Below are 26,614 nucleotides of genomic sequence, written 5' to 3'. Positions count from 1 at the left end.
CGCATTGCTGCATGACCTACGAAGGTATATGCCTGACCGCACTATTCACAAAGGATTGATTATCATCCAAGTCAACAATATCTTCAAACTATCAGCAAACTGGATCGAAAGTTAGATTCATCGATCGTCAATGTGGCGGCACATTCATATAGTAAAATCCATTACCCGATGTTTTCTGCCCAATGGCTAGTATCCCTGTCACTACCAGACAACCTATCGGATACATGAGTGAATTAGGTATCCATTTGCATCACAATCACGCTGTACGGCCTCATATTAGCCCGATGATGATAGCCATAGAGCCAACTCATCACCAACCCCAACAACGAAAGATTACCCCACCGGCTCTAGCTCACCTTACCCAGACATTTATTGTCTTGAAAGAACGAACTCTACCAAGCATTGTTCACTATCCTAGCTGTCCATCATGACTTCCAATGACTGGCTGAAACTGATTCCCGTTGCCATCAGGTGCGTTGCCTATGAAGCAGTGGAATTAAGTGTGAGATACAGGCGGCCGATATGCGAAGAGCTTGGCAGAGAACTGTTCCTAGTTGCCGATTACCTCGATATGGCGAGGGTTCGCCAAGAAGAGTGGTTGCTATCACGTTCATTGGATATCGTAAGAGATTTGGAGAGGTTTTGCAGCGTAAGGGAAACCTTGGTTCACTATGTATCTCGGGCGCAAAATTAGTGGTGTTGAAACGTCTACCTCGACTGTTATCGTCTGCAAAACTAACTCCATGTTTGCCTTTTAGTGGCCTCGTCCTCCTCCTGAAAACTATCGTCTACTCATCGACTTAGTAGACGAATATGCAGACCCTTTTTATGGCAGGCCCCAGGCGTGGATCCAACGAGGACTGTTGAATCTGACGTCTAGTCTTCTCAGGACGGAAAAAACCATTCGTCAGATGCGGGATTTCAGGCAACTTGGTGACGGGGGCAGGGTCGGAACGAAGATGGACACGGTTAATAGGGAGTTATCATCGGCAGGTCTGCAGGAAAGTACTGACGGACTTCCTGATGCCGGTCTACACAATCATTGGAATTGCACGTCTGATGAAAGCAGGTGCGTAATTAACTTGGGAGACTGAAGTGAGCACCGGTTTTTCTAACAGGTCCAGCTCCGATCAAAAAAGGAAGTGTGCTCTCGCCGACGGCCACATAACTACTAACTACTCCCCAGAGCGAGCAGCGCTAATCGAACAAAGCGGATCCAGTAATTTGGTCATCTCGGAGACAAGCTGCCTGCGGACACCGCATGGCAAGCTTCAGAAGTCCGGTATCGAACGTCCGTCACAGATGGTCGAGCAGGCTCCGGGTAAAGCAGCAGCTGATCATTGTCTGGACTCGGCAATTCTCACCGTAACTCCATCTTGTCAAGGCAGGTTTATTTTGAAGTACGCTGTGAACGTGGAACAGGGACAGAGGGCCCCGTCAACCATTGGGCTCCCAGAAGGCCTTGAGAATGACTCTAGTAAGATAACACCCCCTATGTCACGGGTTTAAAGCTAACAACACAGCGGATGTGCAAATAGCCCCGGCAGCCTCGGGGATACCCCCCAGGGAAAGCCAAAAGGCTGCCGTACAGTGGCTGAGACGGATGCAGCGTCTTACAAGAGAGCTAGGCCAAATGGGCCCCCTGAAACTCGACCGACCAGTCCGTATAGCAGTCTTAGATACGGGATGCGACGATGATGCCCCGTTTTTCTTTCATCCGGATAACAGATCACGTTTGAAGGGGTGGAAAGATTGGATAGACCATTCAGAGACGAGACGAGATGACAATGGACATGGAACTCATCTAGTGTCTCTAATTATGAAGGCTGCCCCACAAGTGGAGGTATATGTTGCCCGGGTCGCTAAATGCTCCCAAGAGCTATGTAATGCAGACAGGAACGTTGCAGAGGTATGAATGAGCTTCAGGGAATAACTTCTACACAAAAGGCCGCGTGCTAATGTTTAGTGTTAGGCCATAACCTGGGCAGCCGAAGAATGTGAAGCCGACATAGTGTCCATGTCCTTTGGTTTCGCGGATAAGCAGCCAAATATCAGTAAGGCCATTCGCAAAGCGCTGGACAAACGTGAAGAATCAATTATCTTCTTCGCTGCGGCTTCAAATTTTGGAGCAAACGAGAGGGAAATGTTTCCCGCATATCTTGATTCCGTGATCTCGGTTCGTGGCACCAATGCCAATGGCAACTTTGAAGATTTCAACCCGCCCCGGAGTGAGAGGGAGGTAGCCGTGTTTGGGACTTTGGGCGTGGATGTCCCGGCCGCTGGACTGGCTGCCGATGAAGTATACAAGTCGGGTACCTCAGTCGCGACAGCGGTTGCGGCGGGAATAGCTGGCATTTTACTGGCCTACGTAAATTCAAAATCAGGGATATATGCATTCGACGATGTCAAGAAAAAGCTGTCCACATGCAAGGGGATGCAAGCGATGTTTCGTCACTTGGCATCTGACACGCTGAAATGTGGATGTCTCTATGTGACGCCATGGAGCTTGGCAGGATTAGATGACGAAACTCGATGGGCAAATTTTGTGGTAGCGATGCGAAAGGTCCAGTGAATACTCTCGGTGCATGATAACTTTGGAATAGAGCAAAAATCGGGGTTTCACGAGTCAACTGCTGAGATGCATGTAATCTGGTCGTCGCCCTCGCCCAAACTCACTGATGTAAAGTGGTCTATGTTGCTTAGCCTTGGCAGATTATTTGTGCGTGCAGCACTTGTCGAGACTTGTAATACTCCGCTATTCGCACCGTTCAACTCGTCGTCATCCTCACTATCGTTGTTCAGAAACGCAGCCCTGTGTCTCAGCTCGTCATACTCCACCCTGGCCCCCTTCCAGCCCTTGACCTCAATCTTTAGCAGCTGATACGCGAACACAATATTATCCGCCGCCTTCCACCGACCACTCGCTTCAGCACTCGAAGACCGAGCTGTGCTCACCCCACCTGCCACCTGCCCGGCAGGTGTTGGAGCATCGCTGCCGATATCAACCTCGGTTGCGCCGTGCTTCCCCCATTCTTCCAATGCCCTCAGTCCATTCGCGATCTTTACACCCGTAACCATGTACACCGGTTGTCTGAACCCCGGTATGCTGCCGGCCTTCATAAACGATTGAACTCTCGGCACAGCCACCCGCGCCCTGATCTCCTCAGGCGAGGGGTCCTCCACCATATAGTTTGTTTCGAGTGCCTCCATGGTATACTCCGTTCGTTGGGTTGAGCCGTGGTTTCTTGATATTTTGGCCGACACTGCGTGCACAAAATGTGCCCACACGCTCATTGATACATCGCGGGATGAAGTCGAGAATTTGCTAAATTCATGGTCCGTAACGGATTTAATGCGTGGATAATTCTGCTGGAGAGCCGTTGGGGTGATAGATGTAAGGGCACGGTGCGGTCGGAAAGGGTCGGCAATCAGGTTGCCCAGTGCAATAGGCCCTGTTTCTGCCTTAAACTGAAGATTTGGCGCTAAGATGTAGGTTGGATGACGGGCCATGGTGAGCTTGGTATCGACTCTTAGATTCCTGTTGTCCTACCTCTATGTTGAGCTGCCGGGGCCTTCGTTCTCGGTGTGTCTGAACATGAATGAAGTGCTGTCTGGGACGACACTGCGAGCCTTAAGACTGTCAAAACATCTGGCAGCCCGCGCTAAAACCAATGCCGACTGATTACAGAGTAATATGACCTGTCTAACTAGTAGAGCCCAAACGGGCAACGATTGGATATGTTAACACTACGAGGTGACGTGGAGCCCACTGACCCCGCACCGTCCTGCGCAACAAATAACTAAACTTTCCTTCATAATGTGGATGTCATCTCTATACGAAGCAGCACGGCTGACAATGTTTTTGTCTACAGTTTGGCTGCACAGAGAAGTAGGATTGGGTTTCAGCAGGGCCATCATAATCAGATCACCCTGCCCTCAAACATACCCCCCGCTTTGTGCATAGCTTCAAGGAGATAGGTGATATATGAACGAGTATAAGTCTAATATGAACGATCTTTCTCGACGGAGGCTATGCTTTAAAAATCCAACCATCCTATTATCATAACGCCCTTGGAACGTTCTGCTGTTCCACCTAACAGCATTCGCCTCCATATACACAGCCACAATGACAATTATCCCACACCAAATTAACAACGGTCATCCATCCAAGACCTTATAGATACACTCAATATACCCCTCGGCCGGCCCCAGCGCCTGCATCTTATTCGGCGTATACGCGATCGTCATCCGCCGGTCCAAATCCATCACGCCAATCGATCCTCCTGCCCCAGCCCACCAGCACACTCGGCCATTCGGCGGGAGGTACGGAGGCCACAGATCCGGTGCAGTCAGTGCGAATCCCATGCCAAATCGGAATGGAAATCCAAGGACTAGATCGGGACCCATCGCTTGCTCTTGGAAGATCAAATCGATCGTTTCGGGCTTCAACAGACGTACGCCATCTACTTCCCCGCCTGTTGATATCACAGAGAGAATGCGCGCAACGGATCGAGCGTTGCCGTGTCCATTACAAGATCCTAGCTCGGAGCTCCGCCACTCGGGCGTGTTTGCGGTCTCGAATGGAAACATCGGGTTGTGAAGACATTTGTATGCAACCGAGTCGGCGTCTAGATCGGGGCGTGCTGGGAATGGATATCCGATCATGTTTGCGATGCGTGGCCAGTCTGACGGTTTTGCTCCGATTTGGAAATCGGCTCCTAATGGTGATGCGATTTCTTTCTCGACGAACTCCGTCAGCGTCAGTGAGGTTACCTGACGGACGAGCTTGCCCAGCAGGAATCCTTGAGTTAGAGAGTGATAGCCTGACGCTGTGCCGGGTGTCCATGCTGGAGGCTGAGCCGCTAATTTAGCCGCAGCGCTCTCGAAGTTGTACAGGTCTGATAGCTCCATGTGCTCGTCCCAAGCCGCTAGCCCCGAAGTATGAGACATGAGATGGCGCACTTCGACATCTTGTTTGCCGTTGTGGGCAAACTCGGGCCAGTATTTGGAGACTTTCTCGTGCGGGTCAAGTAGGCCTCGATCAATCAGTATCAACATGGCAAGATTGATTATGTTTTTCGTGGTCGAGAAAACGTTGACGATCGTATTTTCTTCCCATGCCTCCGATCGTGTTTCGTCGCGATATCCGGCCCAGATGTCGAGCACGCTTTTTCCGTCAACGTTGACTGTGATTGAGGCTCCGACTTCGGATCCGTTGGCGATGTTCTTTTCTAGGATACCACACAGGTCTGTGAATTGTGGCTCCCAGGTTCCTTTCACCTGGTTGGGATTATTATTGTTAGGATCCATGATGTTTCACTGCAGATAGAAACCCGGGAAGAATGACGTTAGAGTGTACAATGTATCTGTGTTGTTGAAAGGAGGTAATATTGTGCCGACTGCAGTGAAGAGAGAACTTACCATCAGACCCAAAGTCTTTATATCCTAGAAACACCCCATGCCCCGCGCGCCGAGAACTTTCGGCTCCAGTATGACTACCCTCGGACAGGCTTGACACATCGGGTCAAATACGAGGTACCCGAGCCGCAGACAGGCTTGTTAACTCATCGCACTCTTCAATTGATTTCCCATCCAATGAAATGTGGCTGGCACATGTAAGCCCTAAAGTCTTCGCTGACGCCGATGCGTCATCCGTGTCCAGCCACCCGTAGGCTTCCAGGCGTGACAGCTACCATCATTATTCTTAGACATAAGCTAACGAGGACAAGCTCATTGGCGTGGTCTTAGATGATTAGTTTTCAGGCGGGCCATACGGGATGGTCTGAGATTATATCCGGCTGGTGGTGGAGCGGCTCGACGTGTATAAGAGAGCGAGTTCTGCGCTCATTTCTTTAGCCTGGATAGTGTTGAAGACAATCCAAGTTTGGTCAACACATAAAAGTCCAGTCACACAATGGCCCTTTCCTCCTGCAACGTGCTGGCCAATCCATCTTTCGAGACGGGTGCTCTCTCACCCTGGGTGCCGAGCGCAGTCGACGTAGCGCAGATTAGCACCGGCAGTCCCGTCCTCGACGGCGAGTATTACCTGTATTCCCACTCCTCCTTCTCCTCTCTCCCCATCTCGTTAGAAGCCTCCAAGTCTCTAACCCTTTCGGTGAAAACAAGAAACCTCGAAACAGCCGTCGGCAACCGCGGCAACTCCATCTCCCAATACATCAACGGCCTCACCATCGGCGCCAACTACACCTTCAGCGTACAGGCTAGATCGCCCAACTATGGAGCCAACTACTGCGGCGTCTTCGCCTACCATGGCTCGAACTCCACGTCTGGATTACTTGCTTCGGAGTTGTTGTTCACCCAGGACGAATGGGTTGAGCTGAAGGGAACTTATCGGCCGAGGCACTCGAGAGACGTTCTTCATGTCGGCGCGAGTTGTACTTTCTCGGGCTCTTCGTATACTGGTCATGTTCTTTTCGATGATATTTTCTTGGGACGGGAGGAGGGGTGTGACGTTGTGCTGGATTAGTGGAGGGAGGGGGAGGGGCTGGTTCGTTTTTCGTGTTGGGGGCGCACGCTCTGTCAGTACATTCATTGAGCCTTTTTGGCATGTGGCGCGGTTGGTGAACGGGCCGGTGCGTAACGCATTCTACTAAAAACCTTCATTAAGAATCTTCTGATTTCTAGGGGTTATATAAGCTAGAACTAGTATATTGATAGAAATTTCTATCTAACTTATTCTTTAAGTTCAGCAGGGTCAAAATCGACTTCAATGGCTTAATACGGGAAGGCGAAGAGGCTATAGTATATTTCCGCCTGTTGTTTTCTACAATGATATATATAACTTACCTATGCTTTTCGTAGACCATATCGACGTCCAAGTAAGTTTAAAGTGTACCTTGGTTGATAAGGGACTTGATCAGAACGGTGTCTGAGAGCAGTCATCTAAATCACTATTTATTATCCTAGAAATGCTACCTAGACCTCGGGTGTTCTGTCAATAATCAAAGCAGAGGACTGTCGTTCCACGCTCTGACTAATTGAATCTTGCAACGCATCTTTCTTTTGCTGTATGCTCTGGGCTGTGGCATAAGCGCCCCGTTTCAGTAACGATCGCTTCAGCTGCTCTAACAGCATCATTGCACGAGTTTGGCATTCAACGTCACTATTTTCAAGAATAACTGCAGTCCTTTCGAGGAGGCTCTCGGCCAAATGTCTGTCCTTTCGATCATGGACAGACTTTGCTAGTACCTGGGTGGCGAAGACATAGTACTGTACCTGACTCCCCCAATGTGGCCGGTGTATCGCTGACAGCCGTGCTTCGGTCCGTGTGCGAAGCTTCAACGCCAGATCTTCCGTAAGAGACTTATTGTCTTGGATGCAGTATCTGGCATAGTAGGTAAAATCATGGAGAATCGAAATCGTTAGGTTGGAGCTCTCGCCGAAAACATCCTCTGCTTTCCCGATGGCTTCTTTGAAATGAGAGATCAAAAGGTTTTTGTAGTGGTCTTCCATACCCCACTGTTTAGCATAGTAAACCCACATAGACAATACGGTTGGGTGGCCCTTGCCAATTCTCAACTGCAGGCTCTGGATTGCACGGAGTTGACCTATACGTAAACCCCATAGAATGGTGCTTGGGTCCATCCCGGCGAAAAGTCGGAAAAGTCGAGTTATTGGACTTGTAACCCCATTTCTGGCCTTCGATAGATCTCCGCAATGATTTAAAAATTCGTAAAGTAACCCGAAGTCTTTCAGCGAAGACTGCAATCCATATAGGTATCGACATATCCGCCAAAACTTCACCATCAGATGCGGACCGTCGGAGCCAATGACAGTGTTGAGCTTTGCAAAAACGCATCGTGCTTTCTGAGATGCCTCAAAGTTCATGTTCTTCTTAGCTAGGACACCGATACCAAAGCATGCATCACTTAACCATTTCCAATCACCCTCATGGCTCATGGTCCCCTTGGGTGGAAATAATCGGAAGGGGTCTGCCGTCCATTTCCCACCTTCGAATATATCGAGGAAGAAAGTATGCGTGCAGGCCAGCATTTCCTCTTGTTGTAGATATGAATCCGGGCTACTGACGATAGGAATAGTGCGATGGTAAGTGACGTCTTCGAAAACGAGGTCGGTTAGAATTCTTTCGAAGTCAAACAACTCCTTCAAATTCTCTCCCAAATGCTCCTCATTTTGAGATTCCTTTCCAGCCCGGACCGGCACCCGACACTTGTGCCTAGCCCGTCGACTCTCATTTTCAACAGAAACTTCCCGGTTGCTTGAGGTATAATCACGCGATCGTGATTGTGGTTTTACTACCCCTGCGTTCCTTAGTTCTTCGCTTTGCATGTATGCCTGTCTCCTTTGCGCTTTGTTAGCTATGGCTCACAATCTGGTTGTGGAAAGGGTGGTTGGAGCCTCGTGCAGCATACGTTGCAGCAAACCCATGGACCAGCTTCATAATGGCCATCAAATCATTCCACCGCCCGCCGAGACGATGGACCCTTTTTATGGAGTCCGTAAGCTCACTCCAGGGGATTTCTCCATGGTCTGTGTTTCCAGGCTGTTGTCTCCATGTACCTCTGATCTCTTTCAATGGTAACCCCGTGTAGAGCTGAAATTTGCGCACGCATCCTATGCTCCCAAGGGGCTGGAAAATGCTCGCCCATCCATCAAGCTCTGCACATGCTGGGGCTATTTGAACCGTCGTGTTGGTATTTGAGATACCGCTCCTCAGCGAAAGTACCTCGGGGAGCCAGACAATGTGGTCGATAGGCTCAGTTTGTTCAGTGAGCCTGTGGGACATCATTTCGACTGTGGCTGGTATGTTGAGTGAAAGAGTCTTTAATTGGGAGGAAATGATAAGGACTATTGACTGTCGCCAGAAATGTCGCTTGATGCAACTATTTCGCAGCTGCTTTCGAACCCAGACGAGCCAACTGATTAAATATATAGCACATTAAGCATCTAAGTAGGACTTTCAAATTTAAGCTTGTAACACTGGAGAGCATGGGATGGACAACATCTCTTACTACCGTCGTTTTAGTCGAATAGAATAGAAATTAATTCAAATCGATTTCTCCAAAACGATGGCAACTGGCCATTACAGCGAGACCGAGTTGCCGAGCTGCCCCGCTCAACGACACGTCAGACTTAAAGAATTATGAGAGAGGAGGCCGGCAACGCACCCTTATTTGCTGCGAACTTAAGAGATTCGTGCATTTGGCGCTAGGAGCACAGCGGTCGGGCTCATTGGATGAACACCTGAGGCTGGCAGGTGCATCATGCAGGCATGCTCCAATGAGCGGCATCGCAGATGGAACAGATACCAAAAGCTTTGGCCAGCTAGCTGCTGGAATGGAGAATTATTTTAAATGTGGTTGTTGGATCTAGTCGTCCCGGAGTAATTGTACCAGGGAGAACCATGTGTCATGGCTAAAAGGACGTCTATAAATACCCATTGCACCTCGAGCCAACGCTCTGGATTTCTAGCTCCCAAACAAAATCCAAACCGCTTTCCTTGAGGGCTCGGTAAGCCCGCTTCTTTGCATTACTTTCTCTACACACAGGTCCAAGCCCTCGATATGCCTCCAAAGCCATCATCCAGTCGGAAGTCCTCTTCGGCAACCCCTCGGCAAATCTGTGCGGATGAAGTAGAGCAGGTTTCAAGGGCTATCGAGGAGAGAGAATACAAATATAAGATAGTCGTTGCTATCTTTGCGTTGGAAGCTAGCTCTGCTGTTGTAGCAGAGAGTTTCAGGCCCAGATTGTGGCATTTTCGGCGTTGGGGAAAGTGTAAGTTGAGTGCTCGCTGAGATCTGGACCATGGTTATTTATATTTGCTTAGCAAGAATGGTGATACCAACCACCTGCGCACGTCTTCCCGAGGCCATCAACGCAGCATACAACCAGTCCTCGCGTCGTCGAAATGATCTTTGTCTGCTATTCAGTCCATATATCACCAACACATCCTTCCATATACCATCCCGTTTTCGCAGCCTCACTATTAAGCACTGCCGCACAAGACCTCAGTTCCCTTGTGCCAATCACTTGATCATTCAGGACACATCGACCTTCTGCGGTGTCGAACTTCCGCAGTGGGAGGGCAGGGGTAAAAAATACAGGAGGCACGTGGTAGAATTCAAGGGACATGTCTATCTTGGCCTCGACCTCGGTAAATGTGATGGTCAGGTCAACTTGGATTCTATCTCTAATGAATCATGGGGTCAGCTGCGTGATAATATGGACAGCCTTTCGGGCACCAGTGAGGAAAAGGGAGATACTTGGTGGGAGCGCTGGAAAGGGGTTGTTGCTTCCCTGCTTGGTATTTTAGCGGGGACAATGAAATTCAAAGCTGGCATCAAGGTGAGCTCTGGAGGCCTGTATGCAACTCATTGGCTGGGTGCAAAGTTGTTTGCCGGCTATATCAGCGGATCAGCAACCATGTCAATAGCAGCGCCGGTTGCTGCTTGCGCGTTTGGCACCGCTGCAGCTGTGTACTTCATCCCGTGGGGCAGCCTGATTTCATGGATAAAGAGGGCTGTCAGCAAGATCTGGAGCCTTCTCGGAAGTGTGTGGAACTGGCTGAAAGAAAGGTTTGCTACCTTTTCCACTGCTGCAGAGGACCTTCCGCCTCCTTATCGGCCCATGGAGTTTGCAGCTTAATACCTGCCGGGATATTGTCATTTGGATGCTGTTTCACTGGTTTCATTTTATGCTGTTTCGTTTTGAACCAGTACACAAAACTGCAGTATGAACCTCTAAATATTCTGCCTTCCTCACCTGTTCTTCTTTCTTATTTCTTGCTTTTATTGAGTGAATGAATATGCTAGTCCCTCGTTAATTTGAAATCATGTTATCATAGAATGCTATATTCACAGATTCACAGTCTTTGTTGATTGCTGAAGTCATCAAGTTCGTATAACTAGTTAGCCTATTCCCTTCTAACTAGCTATGGGGGTGTAGCACCTCTGGTTCAAATTCTGCTGTTGTAAGCAGCAGCAAAACAGAAGACCGCTTCGGTGGTTGCGGCTACTGTGGAGTAAGCATCTACGCGCAGTCCAGATCTTTTCCACCCTTGGGTTTGCGTTTCGAGTCATAATGCCTTCTCGCCGTCTGCAATGAAGTGAAATGGGGGCTCTAGGTCTAGAATAATGCGTTACAGAACTACTCCGGAATTTGTAAGATTGGAGGGTAATGGAACATACCTTTTCCGCGTTGTGAAATCTTTAAAGCTTCTTAGCAGGTAGTAGAACTCTGCGTCTTCGTCAATCTCGTGCGTGACTCTGTTCTTCCAAACTCTGAGCTTTGCGCTTAAGCTAATATCTTCGTGTTGTTGACTGGTTAGTTAAATCACCAACTGGATGACGGATTTGTCGATCTGTGGAAGGGCGAAGGCTTGGCAAGCAGAATGACTAAGGATCCGGATAGATTGGACCACTAAAAAACGATTGAATGAAGCAATTGAATTGGCTATATCAAACGAGTAGATTGAAGGTGTTGAAGACCTCCTTTCCGGCTATCTAAGAGGTCTATTTATAATGCTAGAATCGCTTATTTTGACCGCTATTCTATAGCTTCATATTGCAATATTGCAGAATGCGCAATACCGCAATTTCGCTGCCGAGCAAGGCGATGATCGCCTTACCGCAACTGCTTAGTCAACTCCGCACTTCAACACGATCCCAGGAAGATCGACGACGTTCACGTGCCTTGTCCCGCGGGCGGAGTGGGTATCGAGGAGTCCCGCACCCACCCTACAACCACGTCTTGATCGCAAACAACATTCACAAGCCACCGTGTTTCAACTTCTAATGGCACACATGGTCGACACCGGTTTTCCCGTTATAATGGGGTTTATCCATCCACCTCGGGGGCCGCCCGTGACACCGGAAGAGAGTCAAATAGCACAAAACCTTTTCAAGACATTGATCGACCATGGACCTGAGCGTACATCAAAAGGGCGTTATAAACCGGCCGCTCTCATGAGTGAAACCTTTGACCGCGTCCAATGCAAGGATCAGTTCCTCAAATACTTCCTCTTTTACATATCCACGAATGTATCTCCTGATGGAGAGCGCAGAACTGCTTCGGCTTTTTCTGAAGTGTTCGCCTACTTTCGCGATTTCTCGTCGTGGAGCTCGAAGGCCAAAGACGCAGCTATGGATACCGTCGATAGCTTTGCCGAATATTTAATCGATAATTTCTTCATGCCGCGTGAGTTGACGGTTTCCTGGCAAGATTAGTTGACCATGGCATACGCTAACTCTATGATGCAAATGTAGTCCGAGCGTCATCAGCGAAAACACCCCAACCTACACCTTTATCGTTATCTTCCAATCAACATGGAGCAACGGGGACTAAAAGTCGCGTGTCTAGATTACGACAAGAGTCCCTTAAACGCGACCATCATCGCTGCGTTGTATCGCGCAAGTTCGATCGGGCCGAAGCGAAAAAGCGACTTGAGCAGAACGAGAACAGCAAAGATGATGACGGAGAACTCTTGAGGAATCAAAGGAGTGACCAATTCGAGTATCTGGAGGTGGCACATATAATCCCCCATTCCCTCGCGACAGTTTCGTCTGAAGATTCAGAACTGGTATGTGGGCCCAGTGGTTGAGCAGGTGTCTGATTTGATTCTAATCATCAATGCAGAGCGACTCGAAAAAGGCTGCGCTGTACATTCTGGATATGTTCGATCCCGACATCGGTCCTCTTATTGGGGGGCCGGAGATTGATAGCCCCTACAATGCTTTGACGCTAACACTCAATCACCATCGGCTCTTTGGAGAATTTGAGATATATTTTGAGCAGAAAGACCCTAGCCTTGGGCGAACATATACCATCGACTCTACTGAACAGAGGCCTTTTCTGCGCGATTTCTTGTTCCCGGTAACCCGAGAACTTCATCTCAGCCCCGAGCTAACAATTGATCCGCCCGCTAGTAAGCTCCTCAAGACCCACTGTGCCATCGCACATATTCTGAAACTCAGCGGTGCGGGAGAGTACATAGAGAGGACTCTTCGGGAGTTGACTGAAGTTTGCGTCAGCGCAGATGGGTCCACGGATCTTGGACGCCTCGTAAGATCACGACTGGGGAACTGGTTAAACGCATTAACGGTTTTTTAGCCTTATGGCTACGGTATGAGCGCAGCAGATGCATGTGCCATTCAGAGCGGCAGCAGTCACCATCAGTCGTCTTCATCTTCTTCAGTGGCTAGACCACCCTGTTGAAAGTGCCCTTCATCATCATTCCAGATTGCACTAGCCTTATGAAAGGGCACGTGCAGGATATCATCGCCCATTCTGACCTCTGATACCCCTCTAGCTTGGAGAAAGAACCCCTCGATGAAGCTCAGGATCAGTAAGCCTGGCACCAGGAACGTTCATTTCATCCTGGCATTTCTTTAGTGGCAGTTTTATTTTGTATAGACCCGGGATAGAGCATAGATTTGGCTATCTTTCGCACCGCTTCAGCCTTTCGATCCGGGGTAGTGGTGACCATCACAATCGGGCCTGGACGGCGCCAGACGGCGATTAAGCAGGGGTTACCTGCACACGTCACCAGATAGATCTGCGTCTGCGCCGAGAATCGACGTCAACTATGCAGATTTTCTTGCATTGCGGCATACGTCCGGTAGGGATTTAGCCCTATCGGTATTTTCATGATTGCACATTTCCGAGCCAATTTTCCTGAAAGTCGTCGTTGAGATGCTTCCCAGTGCGCGACGTCCCGAGAATATTAAAATTAAGGTAGCCGTTGTCCTGGTGCGGCATCGTGGCTTTCGCATTCATGGTACCCCGGACGAGGCAACCCAATAGTTAAACACATCTATTTTCTATATGTAGTACAAAATATATTCCAGCGAGGAGACCATCCTCTTATAAATCTGATTATCTTAAGTTTCATAAATTGTATGATAAGTGAGTATTCACAGAGTAATGGCATTTGACATGCATTATTTGTGGAACTGTTGAAAGATAGCGATTCAGTCTGTGGGGCATGGGGTCAATCCCGGGGGGGATGGGGGTGAGCGTGTGGGTCGGAGCTCGGTTTGTAATGGATGACTGTGGCCGTAAGCTTGTAATTGACCGTGATTTTGATACATGGAGGGTGTTCGTAAGTGTGAGTTTTGGTCTAACGAGGATAAACATGGGAACTTGGGAGATGATATCTGTTGAGGTGGAGGCCCGGAGAGAAGGCGGAGATCGAAACATGCTGATTCATGGCTAAAGTTGAGGATTTGAGTTTTAATTCCCGTCAGGAAAAGTACATTACTTTCTCTTAGTACGGGGTAGCTAGGTTTGGTTTTGGCTTTTAAGGAGTGGATTTCTGGGGATAGGATCTGAGATAATCTCTAGGCTCTGTACAGTCGATATTATTCAATGTCTTGTCTGCCTGGTGGCGTAGGTATAAAGGTAAAAAATGTACACATCGAAAGGAACCACGAGCATGTACAGTACCCACATATAATTAAAAAGCACCCTCTACTCAAACCCAGCGTCAATCTAAGCAGAGCATCCAGAACCAGCACCGTCCTCATTGAAGGAAGTGTCCTTGTTGATGTTAAGGGCCTTGGCGGTCCAGGTCTTGCCGCCATCGGAGGTGGTCAGACCGTCCGAGTTACCACCGACAAAGGACAGGGTCTCGCCGAAGTTGGGGTCCTTGCCGTCAAGCTCGATGGTCACGTCGCTCCAGGTGTAGCCGTCCATGAGACCGCAGGTGTTCAGGTAGCACTCGTTGCTGGAGTAGATGTACTTGGGGGTGACGGACTTGTCATCGGACTGCTCCGAGACGGTCTTGCCGTCGATGACAACTTCCTGCTTGATCTTGTCGCCCTCGACGGAGACTGTAGGATTTTGTGTTAGTTTTGGCGCTGAGAGAAGATGGAGGGAATGGCTGGCATGTACGTACTGGTGAAGTCAATCTTCGAGCCATTGGGAACGGTGACGTAGGGTTGCTGGACCTGGCCGGCTGTGGGTGTGTGTTAGTTGATTTACTCTGCTGTGGTGTTTCTTCCCAGATCTAGAGATACTCACACAAGTGGTAGGTGCTGGTAGCGACACACCACTCCTTATCGGTGGCAGGGCAGCCCCTATAACGTATTAGCACACTCCCACGAATCTAAGTCAAAGGATTTAACATACTGGGCCTCCTGATCGGGCGACCAGTTCAGCAAAGGCTGGAACAAATCCGCCGACTGGTCCGACATGCTGGCGGAGATACCGACCCAGATGGACAACCAAGGGGCCTCGTCCCGGGTCTGCTTGACACCGCAGGGTACAGACGGGGTCTCAAGCGAGTAGGTAGCCTTGGTGATGGAGACGTCGTCGCTGGTAGGGCCCAGAACGAACATGTTACCGAAGTGCCAGTCGTCGTACATGCCAGCGGCGGCGGGAGCGGCCAGAGCCAAGGCCGTGGGGATGAGGTCGAAGGAACGCATATTAGCTAGAATGTGGTGATTATGCAGACCGGCTGCGAGAGAAAGTAAATCGAAAGAATGGAAGTTTGGTGGAAGGAAAAAGAGTGACTGATCCGTGGTTCTTCTCTCTCAACCTTCTCGAGGTGACACCTTTGAGTATTTAAGTTTGGCAATTCTCCGGGTGGGTCAGCCCTAATTAGGAGGTTAAAACGAGTGGAACACTAGAAAGGGTTTCCCGGGTGGAGTATGCGAGACAAGCTCTGACATTCGGGATTAATAGGCGCGTTGATTGAATGGATTCGTCTATTGGTGGGACGCTGGGGACAGAGCCAGCGGTTCTGATGAGATTAATATGCCGATGTTGACTCAGGGGCGCTGATCTGTTTGAGGTTGATGGAGACCGGTAGGTTTGCGGTTTAGTCTGGTTGCTGGTTCAGGGCATCGCACGGGTTTATACCTGAATAGTTAAAGATTACGAGCAGTGTCTGACATTGGTATGGGTAATTGGATAATAGAATCAGCCTTAAGCATTGCTCTATATGTATGGACGAAATTGGCACGGAGTTTAATTCAATCGATCATGCTGTTGTTGACCGTTGACGGAAAGTGGGTAGCTATCAGAAGTGGAGAGCACTCGGTTTTTCCGAGTCGCAGATAGGGGTTGATTCAACATACTCCGGAGTACTTCAGATATTTGAAATATGGTCTAGAACGTAAAGTGCATACTGCTATGGGTTATATTGTGTAAGACAGGCGCGCCACCGTTGCGCGACCGCTTTAATGAAACATTGCCTTCCAGAGCCTTGTTTGTCTTCTCGCCGTCGTTCTCCTTAGTTTCATTTCCGGACACAAGATTCACAGTTCTCCGGGGAGAAGCATGACTCGTGCGACGCTTTCGCTCCCAAGAGTGCGAAGCGAAGTAGTAAGAGTACCGCAGAAGCATATAATATGTTCATCTTCTGTCCCTATCCGCCGCCTTGATAGGTGGCATATCAAAGATTCATCCCAACGATGTGACCTATCGAATCGAGAACAGCCGATGCGATTGAACTAAAAGGTAGCACCCTGTCTGGAACACATAATCCGTAGTCTTTTCATGAGCTATCTCTGAGCTCGGTCCTTTTAATTCGAGAAGAATGAATCATTACCATGTCTTCCGTTGGTGACTGGGTGGACAAAGTATACAAGTTCGGGGCAGGCTAATCGGGCCACTGGTTAGCCATCCCAACCGCATCTGACAGTCTTTTGGAAATCCCTTATAGCGGAACTCGAACACCCATGTGTGGAGCTTTGACTTCCCCGTTCTCATGGTGAGAAATTTCGGTAACGACGAACGTCTTTTTAGTTGATAATAGCGGTGCCTTCGTTGTTTGGAAGAGGCAGCATCCGCTTGACTGAGGAAAGCCACTTTATCGTAGTACACCCTTCTCAATCATAGAGAGCTCGTTTGTCTAGCATACTCGTGCTATCGGCTTCGTCACTTGTGGCTATCACAGGGTTCAGCTCCAGAACAGCCGTATGTCGAGGCGGATTCGGGTCCTCATTTTCTTGTCCGCCGCCCAAGAGTGTCTCATCATATGGAACCGGTTTCTGCTCACCCTGTCTCAAAATAAACTCTCAAAGAATGAGGTGATTCATCCAGATACCTGCTAGCTAATCAAATAATCGGTTAACCATGCCAGTGATGGTGTTCTTGAAACCGGTCTTATGGTGTACGCCAGCAGCACAAGGAATGGTTCTTTCTCGACCAGCAGAGCTGTTCAGATTCTCTACTGCAGTTGCCATCCAAGGATTGCTAGCTTCGATAAATGTGAACCATCGACCGATACTTATGTAGTTCGTGCGAAGATCGTATATCAATTCGTTTCCGCGGATGACACCCCACACTGCAAGGTCCGCTAACGTTGCGGAGTATCCGACGATGTAAGAACGGAGTGTGAGATGCAGCTCAAGCTCATCGACAGGCTGCTCTAGACATTTGAAGTCTGGTACAGACAGGTGCTTAGCTCGGCGGAGCCAATCATTGATCTGCACTTATAAGCTGGATATCTGCGTGAGGAGGGCAGATGACATACTCGTAATTGTTCTGATGGTGAAATATCCAAAATATTCATCAAATAGTACATTATTGCTCCGTCAGCTATTAGCTTTCCTTTGTTAGTTGTTAAATGTACCCTCTCGCCGTGGCTTAGTGATTCAACATCTTGATATTCAATTCGAAGAGTATATGTGTGGCTTCTTTATGAAACATATATTGCCCCTAGAACAGCTGGAAGAACAAAAGCTAGATTTGCCCTTGAAGCGACGGTAAGTGTCGCCATATCTTATGAGAACTTGTCAAAGTTGAAGTTCGAACTTGCGCAGCGTCACCCGTTAGATATTCGTTGGAGCGGGGAAGACATGCAATCCTGAGGTAAATTCGACGCTATCCCTAATTGAGAACCAGCATAGCCTCCGCCTACTGCGTCAGCATTCTCTGGGCATTCCATGACGCATGCTTTGCATGTTGTAAAGAGAGTACTCTTACACATGTTAGAAATCTGGTAATGAGTTACTGGGAGAAAGACTTGTCTCGGTAATGCCCCCTTTGAATGCGATATTTGCATTACATGAATTACATGATCCTATTCAGTTGCGCATGATCTGGTCAAGCAGACTCTCTATTACTTGAACCTGGAGAGATTCTGAGAAAAAATAGGAGAGAGCGATAGCACAAAATAGCAATAGCTTCTCGGAAACCCCACTACCACTAGTATACCGCATTCTTAGAACTACTTTCAAGGAAGGTTATTCCCGCAAGCTCTGACTCGCTGACAGGGGATATATGCACAGGATTACAACCGTCTCAATTCTCAAACTAACCAACAGTCTCTTGATCAATACACAACGAGGGATGGGGCTGTGCTCTGATGCCAAGGAATCCTACTCATTCACATTTACAGATTAGGCCCAATCTGACTTTCTTTCCCCTTAATTCCCACTTGAACTTACCGACTGATTCAGAAACGCTCTTACTGGGAAACTCAAATGACCAGAAAGGAAGGAAGTAAAACTACATTAGGGTCATACCGCGGCTAATTTGTTATCCATGGCCTGCCAGTCTCTTGAACCTGTTTCAACCATTATCGCGAGAATCAAAAGCATCATTTCGATCCATTCACTGGTCTGCAACCTCGGAGACTCGCTGAGGAACGATCGATTCCATACTCGAACGATTATGGAAGGATCTATATTGCCCTGATAAACCGATTGACGCCTATGCTGTGGGCGCTTTTCTCAGGGATTATGTCAGCCAACACACTAGAAGTCGCCTTCATCATAAATTGACACGATCACTGGTTCATGGTCGCCTTGTGCGAATTGTGATGAGGATGCGATACCGTACCTGATCACCTGACGAACATCCCCACCTGACGAACGTATTTTCCCATACAAAATAACTCAAAATTCTCATCTTTAAAGAGCTACAGTTCAACCAAAATAAGGAATATTTAAAATATATTTTATAGGGAGAATTTATAAGGATAGTTCTATATATTTATAATAAAAAATATATAAACATAGCTTTATAAGTACATATATAAAAGCAACGTTTTTAAATAATCAAAATTTATAATTTTTATATTATAATATTATAGTATTAGTAGATATTTATATAAAAAATATATTATTATAAAGCTAAATAGAAAATAATATTAGATAAAGAAAAATTTTTTTCTAATCCTCTATTTAAAGGTTGTTTTTTTAATCAATTAAACTTCAATAATTATATTTAAGGACCCGAATTCTACTATAATTCATGATTAATAATATTATATAAAATACTAGCTTTAAGGTTTATATATTTCTTTTATATACTATTCAAAAAAATATTAAAAATCTTTTAGATTTAATAATATTTTTACCTTTTTTTATGCTTTTTTTTTAAAAGCTATCTTTATTCTTAAAGTTTTAAATACTGTCTTATAATAATTATTTTTAAAAGTTTAAAAATGATAAAGAATAAATTTTATTTCTATTATATTTATTTAAACTTAAAAAAATAAAAATTACTAATTAATTATAATTTTATCTATATATTACTAGTGGGTATTTTAAATTGTATTTTTAAAATAATAAAATAAATAAATACTATTTTAAAGTTTATTTAAAAAGAAGATATTAAGAATTATAAGTTTTAATTCTTTATATTTTTATTTTATTTTTAAATCTATTAATTTGTTGATTTAATTTAATTAAAAGTATTATAAAATATTTAATTCTTTTTTAAATATATATAACTAATAAAGAAGATATAATATAATTTTTATACTATAATTATAGTATTTATATTATAAATACTTTAGTTAATATTTAAGTTTCTATTATAGATTTAAATTTATATAAATTATTAATTTTTTAATTTTTTATATTTATTTTTTTAATTTTATCGTAATTTAATACCTTTTTAATACCTTTCTGAATTTTTTTTAAGATAATATCTAAATTTAAGGATAAGGTAATATTAAACAATAATTATTATCAATTTTATCAATATATTATTATTAATTTAGTCCTTTAATGTATTTCTAAAAAAGCTATATTTTAACTTAAATAAAAATATATAAACCTTCTTATAAAGACTAAAGTTTTAATGTATAAAGTAAATAAAATATTCCTCTTTATCTGAATATAAAATATAAATGTAATATCTCTTTTTTTGGTTGAACTGTAGCTCTTTAAAGATAAGCATTTCGAGTTATTTTGTATGGGAAAAGACGTTCGTCAGGTGGGGATGTTCGTCAGGTGATCAGGTACGGTACCGTAGCTCAGCCTATGGAAGAGCGGAAAGAGTTGGCCCACTCAGCAGCTGCGTGTGGATATCTACCCTTTCAAGTGTATGAATGTCAAGAGATTTTTCTTACACCGGGCGAGAAAATCCTTACACCGGCTCAACTGCGACCCTCTTTCAAGCTCATTTCCTAGCGGTTGAGCAGGAATAACTTTTTCGGCAAATACAATGCTAGGCCCACCAAGGCCCACCTGCTAACAGCGCAAAACACTCTAATGACCTTGCTCTCCGACTCATGGACACCAACACGTTTTTCAACATTTGCCGTAGTTCTTGCAAATGGTGCAGAGTCATGATGGGCCGTGTACTTTCCGGCCGGGTTCGCTTCTTCTGCCCAGAGATACCTTTGCCCTGTTGCCTGAGTGGTTGCCTTGTTGATCTCCAGTATTAAGCCATTTGAGCCGTAGGCGGCCATACAATCGATATGCGTTTACTACCTAGTCACTGAGAACCGATTCAGCAGTGCCCAAACCACTCTCATGCTCGCGGGTTGGCTGAGCTTCTTCGGCAAGACTCTCGGCATCAGCCTCGCAGGATAGCGAGGCGCTTAGAACACGAGGCCTCGAATTATCTTCAGCATCATGAGTCTCTGTGGCGCAGCAGTCTTCTATATCTTTCCAGATGATGCAGGTAATGTTCTTGCCACAATTAAAAAGCAAGTTTGTCGCGTCTCATAAAAGGATGAGAATCACAAGCTCTCGATGCATAACTTCCCCGAAAAGTATTTTTACTACCCCCGAACAATATCGGTAAGCGGACATTATGTCCGCCGATCAATTCTCAGGTTGCCTTGTTCCGACTTGTTTAACCGGTCCATGTAATCAGAGTGTGATTCAAAACACAGATGGAAGAGTGTTGTATAATGCCACTGCGCCCTACATTGGACCTCCTGCCGCTAGTTCCTACTCTATTCGAAATACAAATGGAACGGTTTTGTATAATGCGACGGACCTCTGCATGTGGGTGGTTCCATTTGACGCGGACCCTGACATTGTGAGTTTACTAGTTGATATCGATGTGGAAATGCGCTAATACAGAGACAGGCTGGTTTGGGAGTGAGTGACGTAAATGAACCAACGTTAATTGAAGGCATCACTGATGATGAAATAGGTTATTTTAGCCTTTTTGATTTTCTCCTGGTTCAGCTTCGTCACCACCATATTCACCATCTTCTTCGTACAGAAGAGCGCGGTGGAGGACATGTTAAATGACTTCGACCACATGCTTATCAGATATGCTTCTACCATCCGAAGATCCGTCCTTCGCTGGAAAACAGGCCAATACCCCAGTCCTGGTATCTCTAAAGAAGCATGCTGCCGAGCACTCATCATGCTGAGCGACCAGCAGCTTGTGACAGGGACAGCGATACTTCTGGTATCATTCGCAAAGCACAAAGTCATGACACAATATCACTTTGAGATAACATGTACGCTGGCCTGGATGGCCTACGCCGCTCATGACACCATTACTGTCGCTGCTCTCGGCTACATCCGCGCTCATCCAGAGATGAGATGGTGGCGAGCCCTGTGGATATCTGTCCTTTTTCCTATGCTTTTTGTGTCGCAGCTGGTGACATTCCATGATAAGTTTCTTCTCATATGGGGTAACTCCATCCAGTGTATCTGGAATGACATGGACTCGGGGTACCCCCGCGTCAGTCTTTTCATGTTGGTGGTGCTAGTGCTCATGACTTACGGCTACATCAACACGATGTATTCGCTTTACCCTGAATATATGTCATGGGTGGAGGTCGTAGGATACTACGTCAGCTGGGCATTCAGGTTACCAGGAAAGCTTTACTTAATCGTGAAGAGCAGACATGAGGCCAGTCCTCAGCCATGGAAGCGGGTGTGGTTTCCACTCAAAATCATCACATATCTACTATTTGTTCTTTTCATCTCCACTTACCAGATTGTGGGCTCTACACTCTTTTCCACGATTCGACTTTACATTGTTCTCATCTGGGGTACCATGTACCTCGTCCATCTCAGGAGCCAGGCCTCTCGGGAAGGGTTACAAGGGAGCGAGAACGATTGGGGGTTCGGTCAGATCCTTCCAACTGTCCTCCTCGCGTTGATCATCTTTGGCATTGTAGAGGTTTATCATCGTCATTCCAATGACCCCGATCGATCGGATTGTCCCTACCTAACTTGAACTAGGCGATTTCTTGAACTCGAAAATGGACAACGACAACTTGTCGCAAGAGGCACAAGTGACAAGAAGTGATACTTTGAGCGAGGCAAATGTCAAACCGACAGACTCACTGACCTCGCTTGAAGAATCGTTGCTTGGCCTTACTCTTTATAAACTATTTCTTGTGGTTTCGGCTGCGGTGATGCTGGCCTGGTTCACTAAGATTGCTGTTGTTGATGGTTATGTGTTCTAGTCAACAGGTTATGCTCTTATCTTTTTGTTCTTCTCTTCTGTCTGTGTTCTTCCTGTTTTTACAGCCTTCTTGATACCAATTGCTTTGTGAGGGTGAGGGGATTTTCGTTCATCAAGATATATATAGTTTAGATTACAAGAACACGATGTAACAATTAAGGACTCGTTGACCACTACTCCTGTACTAGGAAAACACTCCAAAGAACTATAGCATAGCTCAGTGTAAATTCATGAAAGTAATCAATTCTGAACCAAATTTGAGCAGTAGTGTTGTCTACATTACATCTAAAAAATACATTAATCGAATTGATTTATGCCGCTTCATATAAGCTTGGCGTGCTAACCACATTGGGACAGCCAAAACGGGAAACATCCGAATCAGGAAACGTCTCAAAAAGCAACCGAAAGGGGTTCTCCGAGCTCGCCCAAAACGAGTCTCCGTCACTTGAAGCCTGGAAATGTCATTGAGATAATTCCAAAAGGAGACTCGAGATGCCTATTGCGCACAATTCGCATTTGAAATCAAGATGGTCAAGAACCATGTCCTTCTGGCAGGGTGGACTCAACCACATGCTGATTTGTCATTCTAGGAAGATGATGTAATGAGCTTTTCAGACTCACACACAGCCAAAGAAATGTCTTGACAACAAATATATATACAGGTTGGTATCCAGTCTTTGGGATTTAAGGAAACACCAATAATTGATTCAATCCCAGATATACTCAACGAAAAATCTAAATTCAAAATTCCACCTCCCTCCGGCCACAAAAGTCCGACGTCGAAAACGCACCAACCAACCACAATGTCGAAAATCGGTGTCTTCCCCGCCGCCGGTGGCTTGGGTACCAGCATCATCAACCACCTGATCGAAATTGTCCCCGCGTCACAATTGATTCTCATCGCTCGCAAACCTGAGAATCTCGAAGCGTTCAAGCAGAAAGGAGCCACGATTCGGAGAGCGGATTATGAAGACCCGACTTCTCTGGAGGGAGCGTTCGAGGGGGTCGACGTGTTGATGCTCATCTCGTACGCGTCGTTTGAGATCGATTTTCGCGTGAACGTATGTATCATCGCTTCCCTGGTTGGGGTTTCCTTTTTTTCTTTTCTTTTTTTTTTTTTCAAATCCTGCAAGTCATTTCAAGTTGGATCAGCAAGTTAACAATGCATGTCCAGGTACAACGCCATGCCATTGACCTCGCCCTCCGCGACGGCGTCAAGCACATCTTCTACTCGTCGCTGGGCTTCGGCGGCGATCTAGAAGACGTGAGTGTCGCGCACGTGATGGGCGCCCACCTCGCCACGGAGAAGTACCTCGCCGAGCTGCAGTCGCGCAAGGCCGGCACCTTCACGTACACCTCCGTCCGCGAGGGGCTCTACTCCGAGTCGTTCCCCATCTACACCTCGTGGTTCGACCCCGCCGATCCGGTCAGCGAGATCACCATCCCGCATGACGGGTCCGGGCCCGGCGTGGCGTGGGTGAAGCGCGACGAGCTGGGCGAGGCCACCGCGAAGCTGATCGCCTCGTACGTGACCGACCCCGCGGGGTTCGCGCACCTGAACCGCAAGCTCCTCCTGTCGGGTCCGCGGGAGCTGTCGCTCAACGAGACTGCCGAGGTGCTGGGCAAGGCGGTGGGACGGCCCGTGCGGATCCGTGAGATCTCCGTCGACGAGTACGTGAGGTTGCCGCAGCACGGGGACAAGCACACCTATCACGGCGTGGACCTGGCGAGGGAGTGGGCGACCGCGTGGGAGGCCATTCGACGAGGGGAGACGGCCGTCGTGTCACCGCTGCTTGGGGAGATTCTGGGTCGCGAGCCCGAGAGCTTCGAGAAGACGGTGAGCGACTTGACGCGGTAGTTGGGGGACGGGGGAGGTTGGATACATACACACCTTGGTGGTGAGGGGCAACTTTTGAGGGTATTCACGATGTCATTCTATCTTTTTAATAAATTAATTTCATCATGCACTGTGGCCAGTGTCCACACGGTCTCTGTACATCGACGTCATCCCGTCAGCCTTCTCTTCCTGAGCACGAGCACGTACATCGCGGGCGAATCCTGAAGATCTACGGCGCAGTCTCTTCTTCCTGTAGGGCCCCTCCACCCCCCCTTCGTCGCTCCCAACGCCGACTATACGCCGTCCGGCCGCAACGCAGCGGGAATAATCATACCCGGGCTGAGTCAAGCCAAATTCAGGGACCGTATCCACGCAACCCAGTAGCTTCCCGTTACCCTTAAGCGTACCGTAGTGCATCCGTCCGTAGCCTACCTTAGGTGCCGACCAACGCTTGGATCTGGGGAACAGTGGTGGTCAGAGCTTTATCGTGGACCTGACGGGAATCTCGTTCCCTCTGACAACCCCCCCTTCCCAGTCGATTTGCCCAATCGGGGATTTTTGAAGATTATTTTCCCATGATCATCCCGCCTTCTTCAACCTGTCCCTGACAGATCTTAGCCCGGGCAGACCACTCGGCAATTCTTCTTCCCAAGTTCCGTGCAGATTTACCTTGCTCTCATTCTGCATACTCGATCGGGGGTGATTTTTCCCGCAGTCTGCAGTCTGTAGAGAGAAGGTTACCCCGCGGGTGGGCAGGTCCTGTACTGCACTGTGCATACCAGAGCGAGTTAACAGAAAACACCCTTCCACGGTGATGTGGCAACGCGGCTTGCCGTCAACATGAGACGATCATCGGGAGAATGAGGATGCAGGTCATTGTGGTGAGTATCCGGAAGCTGAGAAGCCGTGGACTGGGGGGGAGACTGGGCTGGGCTTCGGCGGGGCATTCCGATGCGCACTTGGTTTTTTTTTTTCTTTTTTTCTTTTTTTTTTTTTTGCTCTGCACTGGCCACCGTGCTTATGTACGCACTACGCTGAATATGCAGGTCAGCATTGGTTAGTTTTTCCCTAGTGGCTTGCGATCGGATTGACGGAAGGCACCGTTGACGTTAGCCCTTTACGGAGTACTGTACTACCCAGTTACCTGGCAAACACGGAGTCGGGTTGTCATCATGGGAAACGCTAGAGGTGGCTAACTTGGCCGCCCAATGTTGTGATGATTATTATTATTGACATTTTACGAGGTAGGGGTTTAGGGCTGAGGTTGACCGTGCCCTGGATTTTTGATTTTTTACACTCTAGTGTTCCTCCTTCGTACAGTTGAGAATAGTTAGTTTATGCATTGCATATACTGGTCAGAAAAATCATCCTGTCCTCACCATTCGAACAACCTCCGAAACATGACTCGAAGGGATCATTTCGGCCGCTCAGCTGGACATTTCGTCTCGTCCATAAACATAGCCTCCTTGTTTGCCAGATTCTCGGTCGGATGGCGACACTCAAGTGCCTCTCTCGGGCGATATGTCGGGTGTGTCGCACATCGCGAACAAGTGAAGCGGGGGGATATATTCTGTATCCTGGCCTTACCGGATCACACCACTGGGTGGCATCGTAGACAACTCTGAGAGTCCGGCATCCGGACCGGCTTGCAGGACCGTTGGGGACGACGGAACCTTAACCCCTAGAGGTTATTTGTCCATGGTCAATGCTTCGCGTCCCGAGCTGGGGGACCACTTAACATAGGTGGATTAATAGTGGTAGTACCGTGGTAGTAGTAATAGTCTGGTCTCTAGTAAAGTATGTCGAGTGTTCGACTCCGACTTGTCCGACGCTCCGTAGGAGTTGGGAAATGGAGAAAATGCTCCGTACCGCTATCGCGTTTCTTCTAGACGGATCGGGGGTGCTAAACCGTACCTAGCCGCACCACTACGTCGTAGTAGATCGGGACCCGGGCAGGTGGGCCTGGGTTGACGAAGATATGGATATTGACTACGATTACGGGTGCAGGGTCATCAATTCAGGATGCCGAGTGTGTCAAGGCGTAAATTAAGAAAAAGGAAAAAATGATACAAGAAAAATGATGGGAAAAAAGAAACGTGACCGAATCGTAAACGCTCGTTGAAACCGCGCCTCCTTCCGAGATCATTAGATAGGTCACGAGTCATGATGGGAGGCGTG

At 47.3% G+C, this 26,614-nt stretch overlaps 9 protein-coding genes across 9 annotated transcripts; 6 read left to right on the top strand and 3 right to left on the bottom strand.

Moving 5' to 3' along the window:
• Positions 1-1,819: 1,819 nt before the first annotated feature.
• Positions 1,820-2,572, top strand: LDX57_011387 (uncharacterized protein; the record flags this gene model as incomplete). Its single annotated transcript, XM_046093133.1, has 2 exons — positions 1,820-1,909; positions 1,973-2,572. 2 exons carry the CDS (start codon positions 1,820-1,822, stop codon positions 2,570-2,572), a joined length of 690 nt encoding a protein of 229 aa, XP_045949111.1.
• Positions 2,573-2,619: 47 nt separating this feature from the next.
• Positions 2,620-3,510, bottom strand: LDX57_011386 (uncharacterized protein; the record flags this gene model as incomplete). The annotated part of the gene is made up of 1 exon (XM_046093132.1): positions 2,620-3,510. The coding sequence occupies one exon, from the start codon at positions 3,508-3,510 to the stop codon at positions 2,620-2,622; it is 891 nt and encodes a 296-aa protein (XP_045949110.1).
• Positions 3,511-4,158: 648 nt separating this feature from the next.
• Positions 4,159-5,310, bottom strand: LDX57_011385 (serine hydrolase domain-containing protein; the record flags this gene model as incomplete). The annotated part of the gene is made up of 1 exon (XM_046093131.1): positions 4,159-5,310. One exon carries the CDS (start codon positions 5,308-5,310, stop codon positions 4,159-4,161), a length of 1,152 nt encoding a protein of 383 aa, XP_045949109.1.
• Positions 5,311-5,914: 604 nt separating this feature from the next.
• On the top strand, positions 5,915-6,487 carry LDX57_011384 (uncharacterized protein; the record flags this gene model as incomplete). The annotated part of the gene is made up of 2 exons (XM_046093130.1): positions 5,915-6,048; positions 6,127-6,487. The coding sequence occupies 2 exons, from the start codon at positions 5,915-5,917 to the stop codon at positions 6,485-6,487; spliced, it is 495 nt and encodes a 164-aa protein (XP_045949108.1).
• A 3,326-nt stretch (positions 6,488-9,813) lies between these two features.
• LDX57_011383 (uncharacterized protein) lies at positions 9,814-10,626 on the top strand (the record flags this gene model as incomplete). The annotated part of the gene is made up of 1 exon (XM_046093129.1): positions 9,814-10,626. The coding sequence occupies one exon, from the start codon at positions 9,814-9,816 to the stop codon at positions 10,624-10,626; it is 813 nt and encodes a 270-aa protein (XP_045949107.1).
• A 1,319-nt stretch (positions 10,627-11,945) lies between these two features.
• On the top strand, positions 11,946-13,089 carry LDX57_011382 (HNH endonuclease signature motif containing protein; the record flags this gene model as incomplete). Its single annotated transcript, XM_046093128.1, has 3 exons — positions 11,946-12,177; positions 12,246-12,559; positions 12,616-13,089. The coding sequence occupies 3 exons, from the start codon at positions 11,946-11,948 to the stop codon at positions 13,087-13,089; spliced, it is 1,020 nt and encodes a 339-aa protein (XP_045949106.1).
• A 1,380-nt stretch (positions 13,090-14,469) lies between these two features.
• Positions 14,470-15,404, bottom strand: LDX57_011381 (uncharacterized protein; the record flags this gene model as incomplete). Its single annotated transcript, XM_046093127.1, has 4 exons — positions 14,470-14,810; positions 14,876-14,935; positions 15,001-15,056; positions 15,109-15,404. The coding sequence occupies 4 exons, from the start codon at positions 15,402-15,404 to the stop codon at positions 14,470-14,472; spliced, it is 753 nt and encodes a 250-aa protein (XP_045949105.1).
• Positions 15,405-21,543: 6,139 nt separating this feature from the next.
• LDX57_011380 (uncharacterized protein) lies at positions 21,544-22,368 on the top strand (the record flags this gene model as incomplete). Its single annotated transcript, XM_046093126.1, has 1 exon — positions 21,544-22,368. The coding sequence occupies one exon, from the start codon at positions 21,544-21,546 to the stop codon at positions 22,366-22,368; it is 825 nt and encodes a 274-aa protein (XP_045949104.1).
• Positions 22,369-23,402: 1,034 nt separating this feature from the next.
• LDX57_011379 (uncharacterized protein) lies at positions 23,403-24,457 on the top strand (the record flags this gene model as incomplete). The annotated part of the gene is made up of 2 exons (XM_046093125.1): positions 23,403-23,660; positions 23,774-24,457. 2 exons carry the CDS (start codon positions 23,403-23,405, stop codon positions 24,455-24,457), a joined length of 942 nt encoding a protein of 313 aa, XP_045949103.1.
• Positions 24,458-26,614: the final 2,157 nt, after the last annotated feature.

The sequence above is a fragment of the Aspergillus melleus genome (assembly GCF_016097325.1).
Source record: "Aspergillus melleus strain CBS 546.65 chromosome Unknown contig7, whole genome shotgun sequence".
In the NCBI taxonomy this organism is placed as follows: Eukaryota; Fungi; Ascomycota; class Eurotiomycetes; order Eurotiales; family Aspergillaceae; genus Aspergillus; species Aspergillus melleus.
The sequence above is the reverse complement of the archived record's forward strand: the minus strand, read 5'-3'. Positions and strand labels throughout refer to the sequence as shown.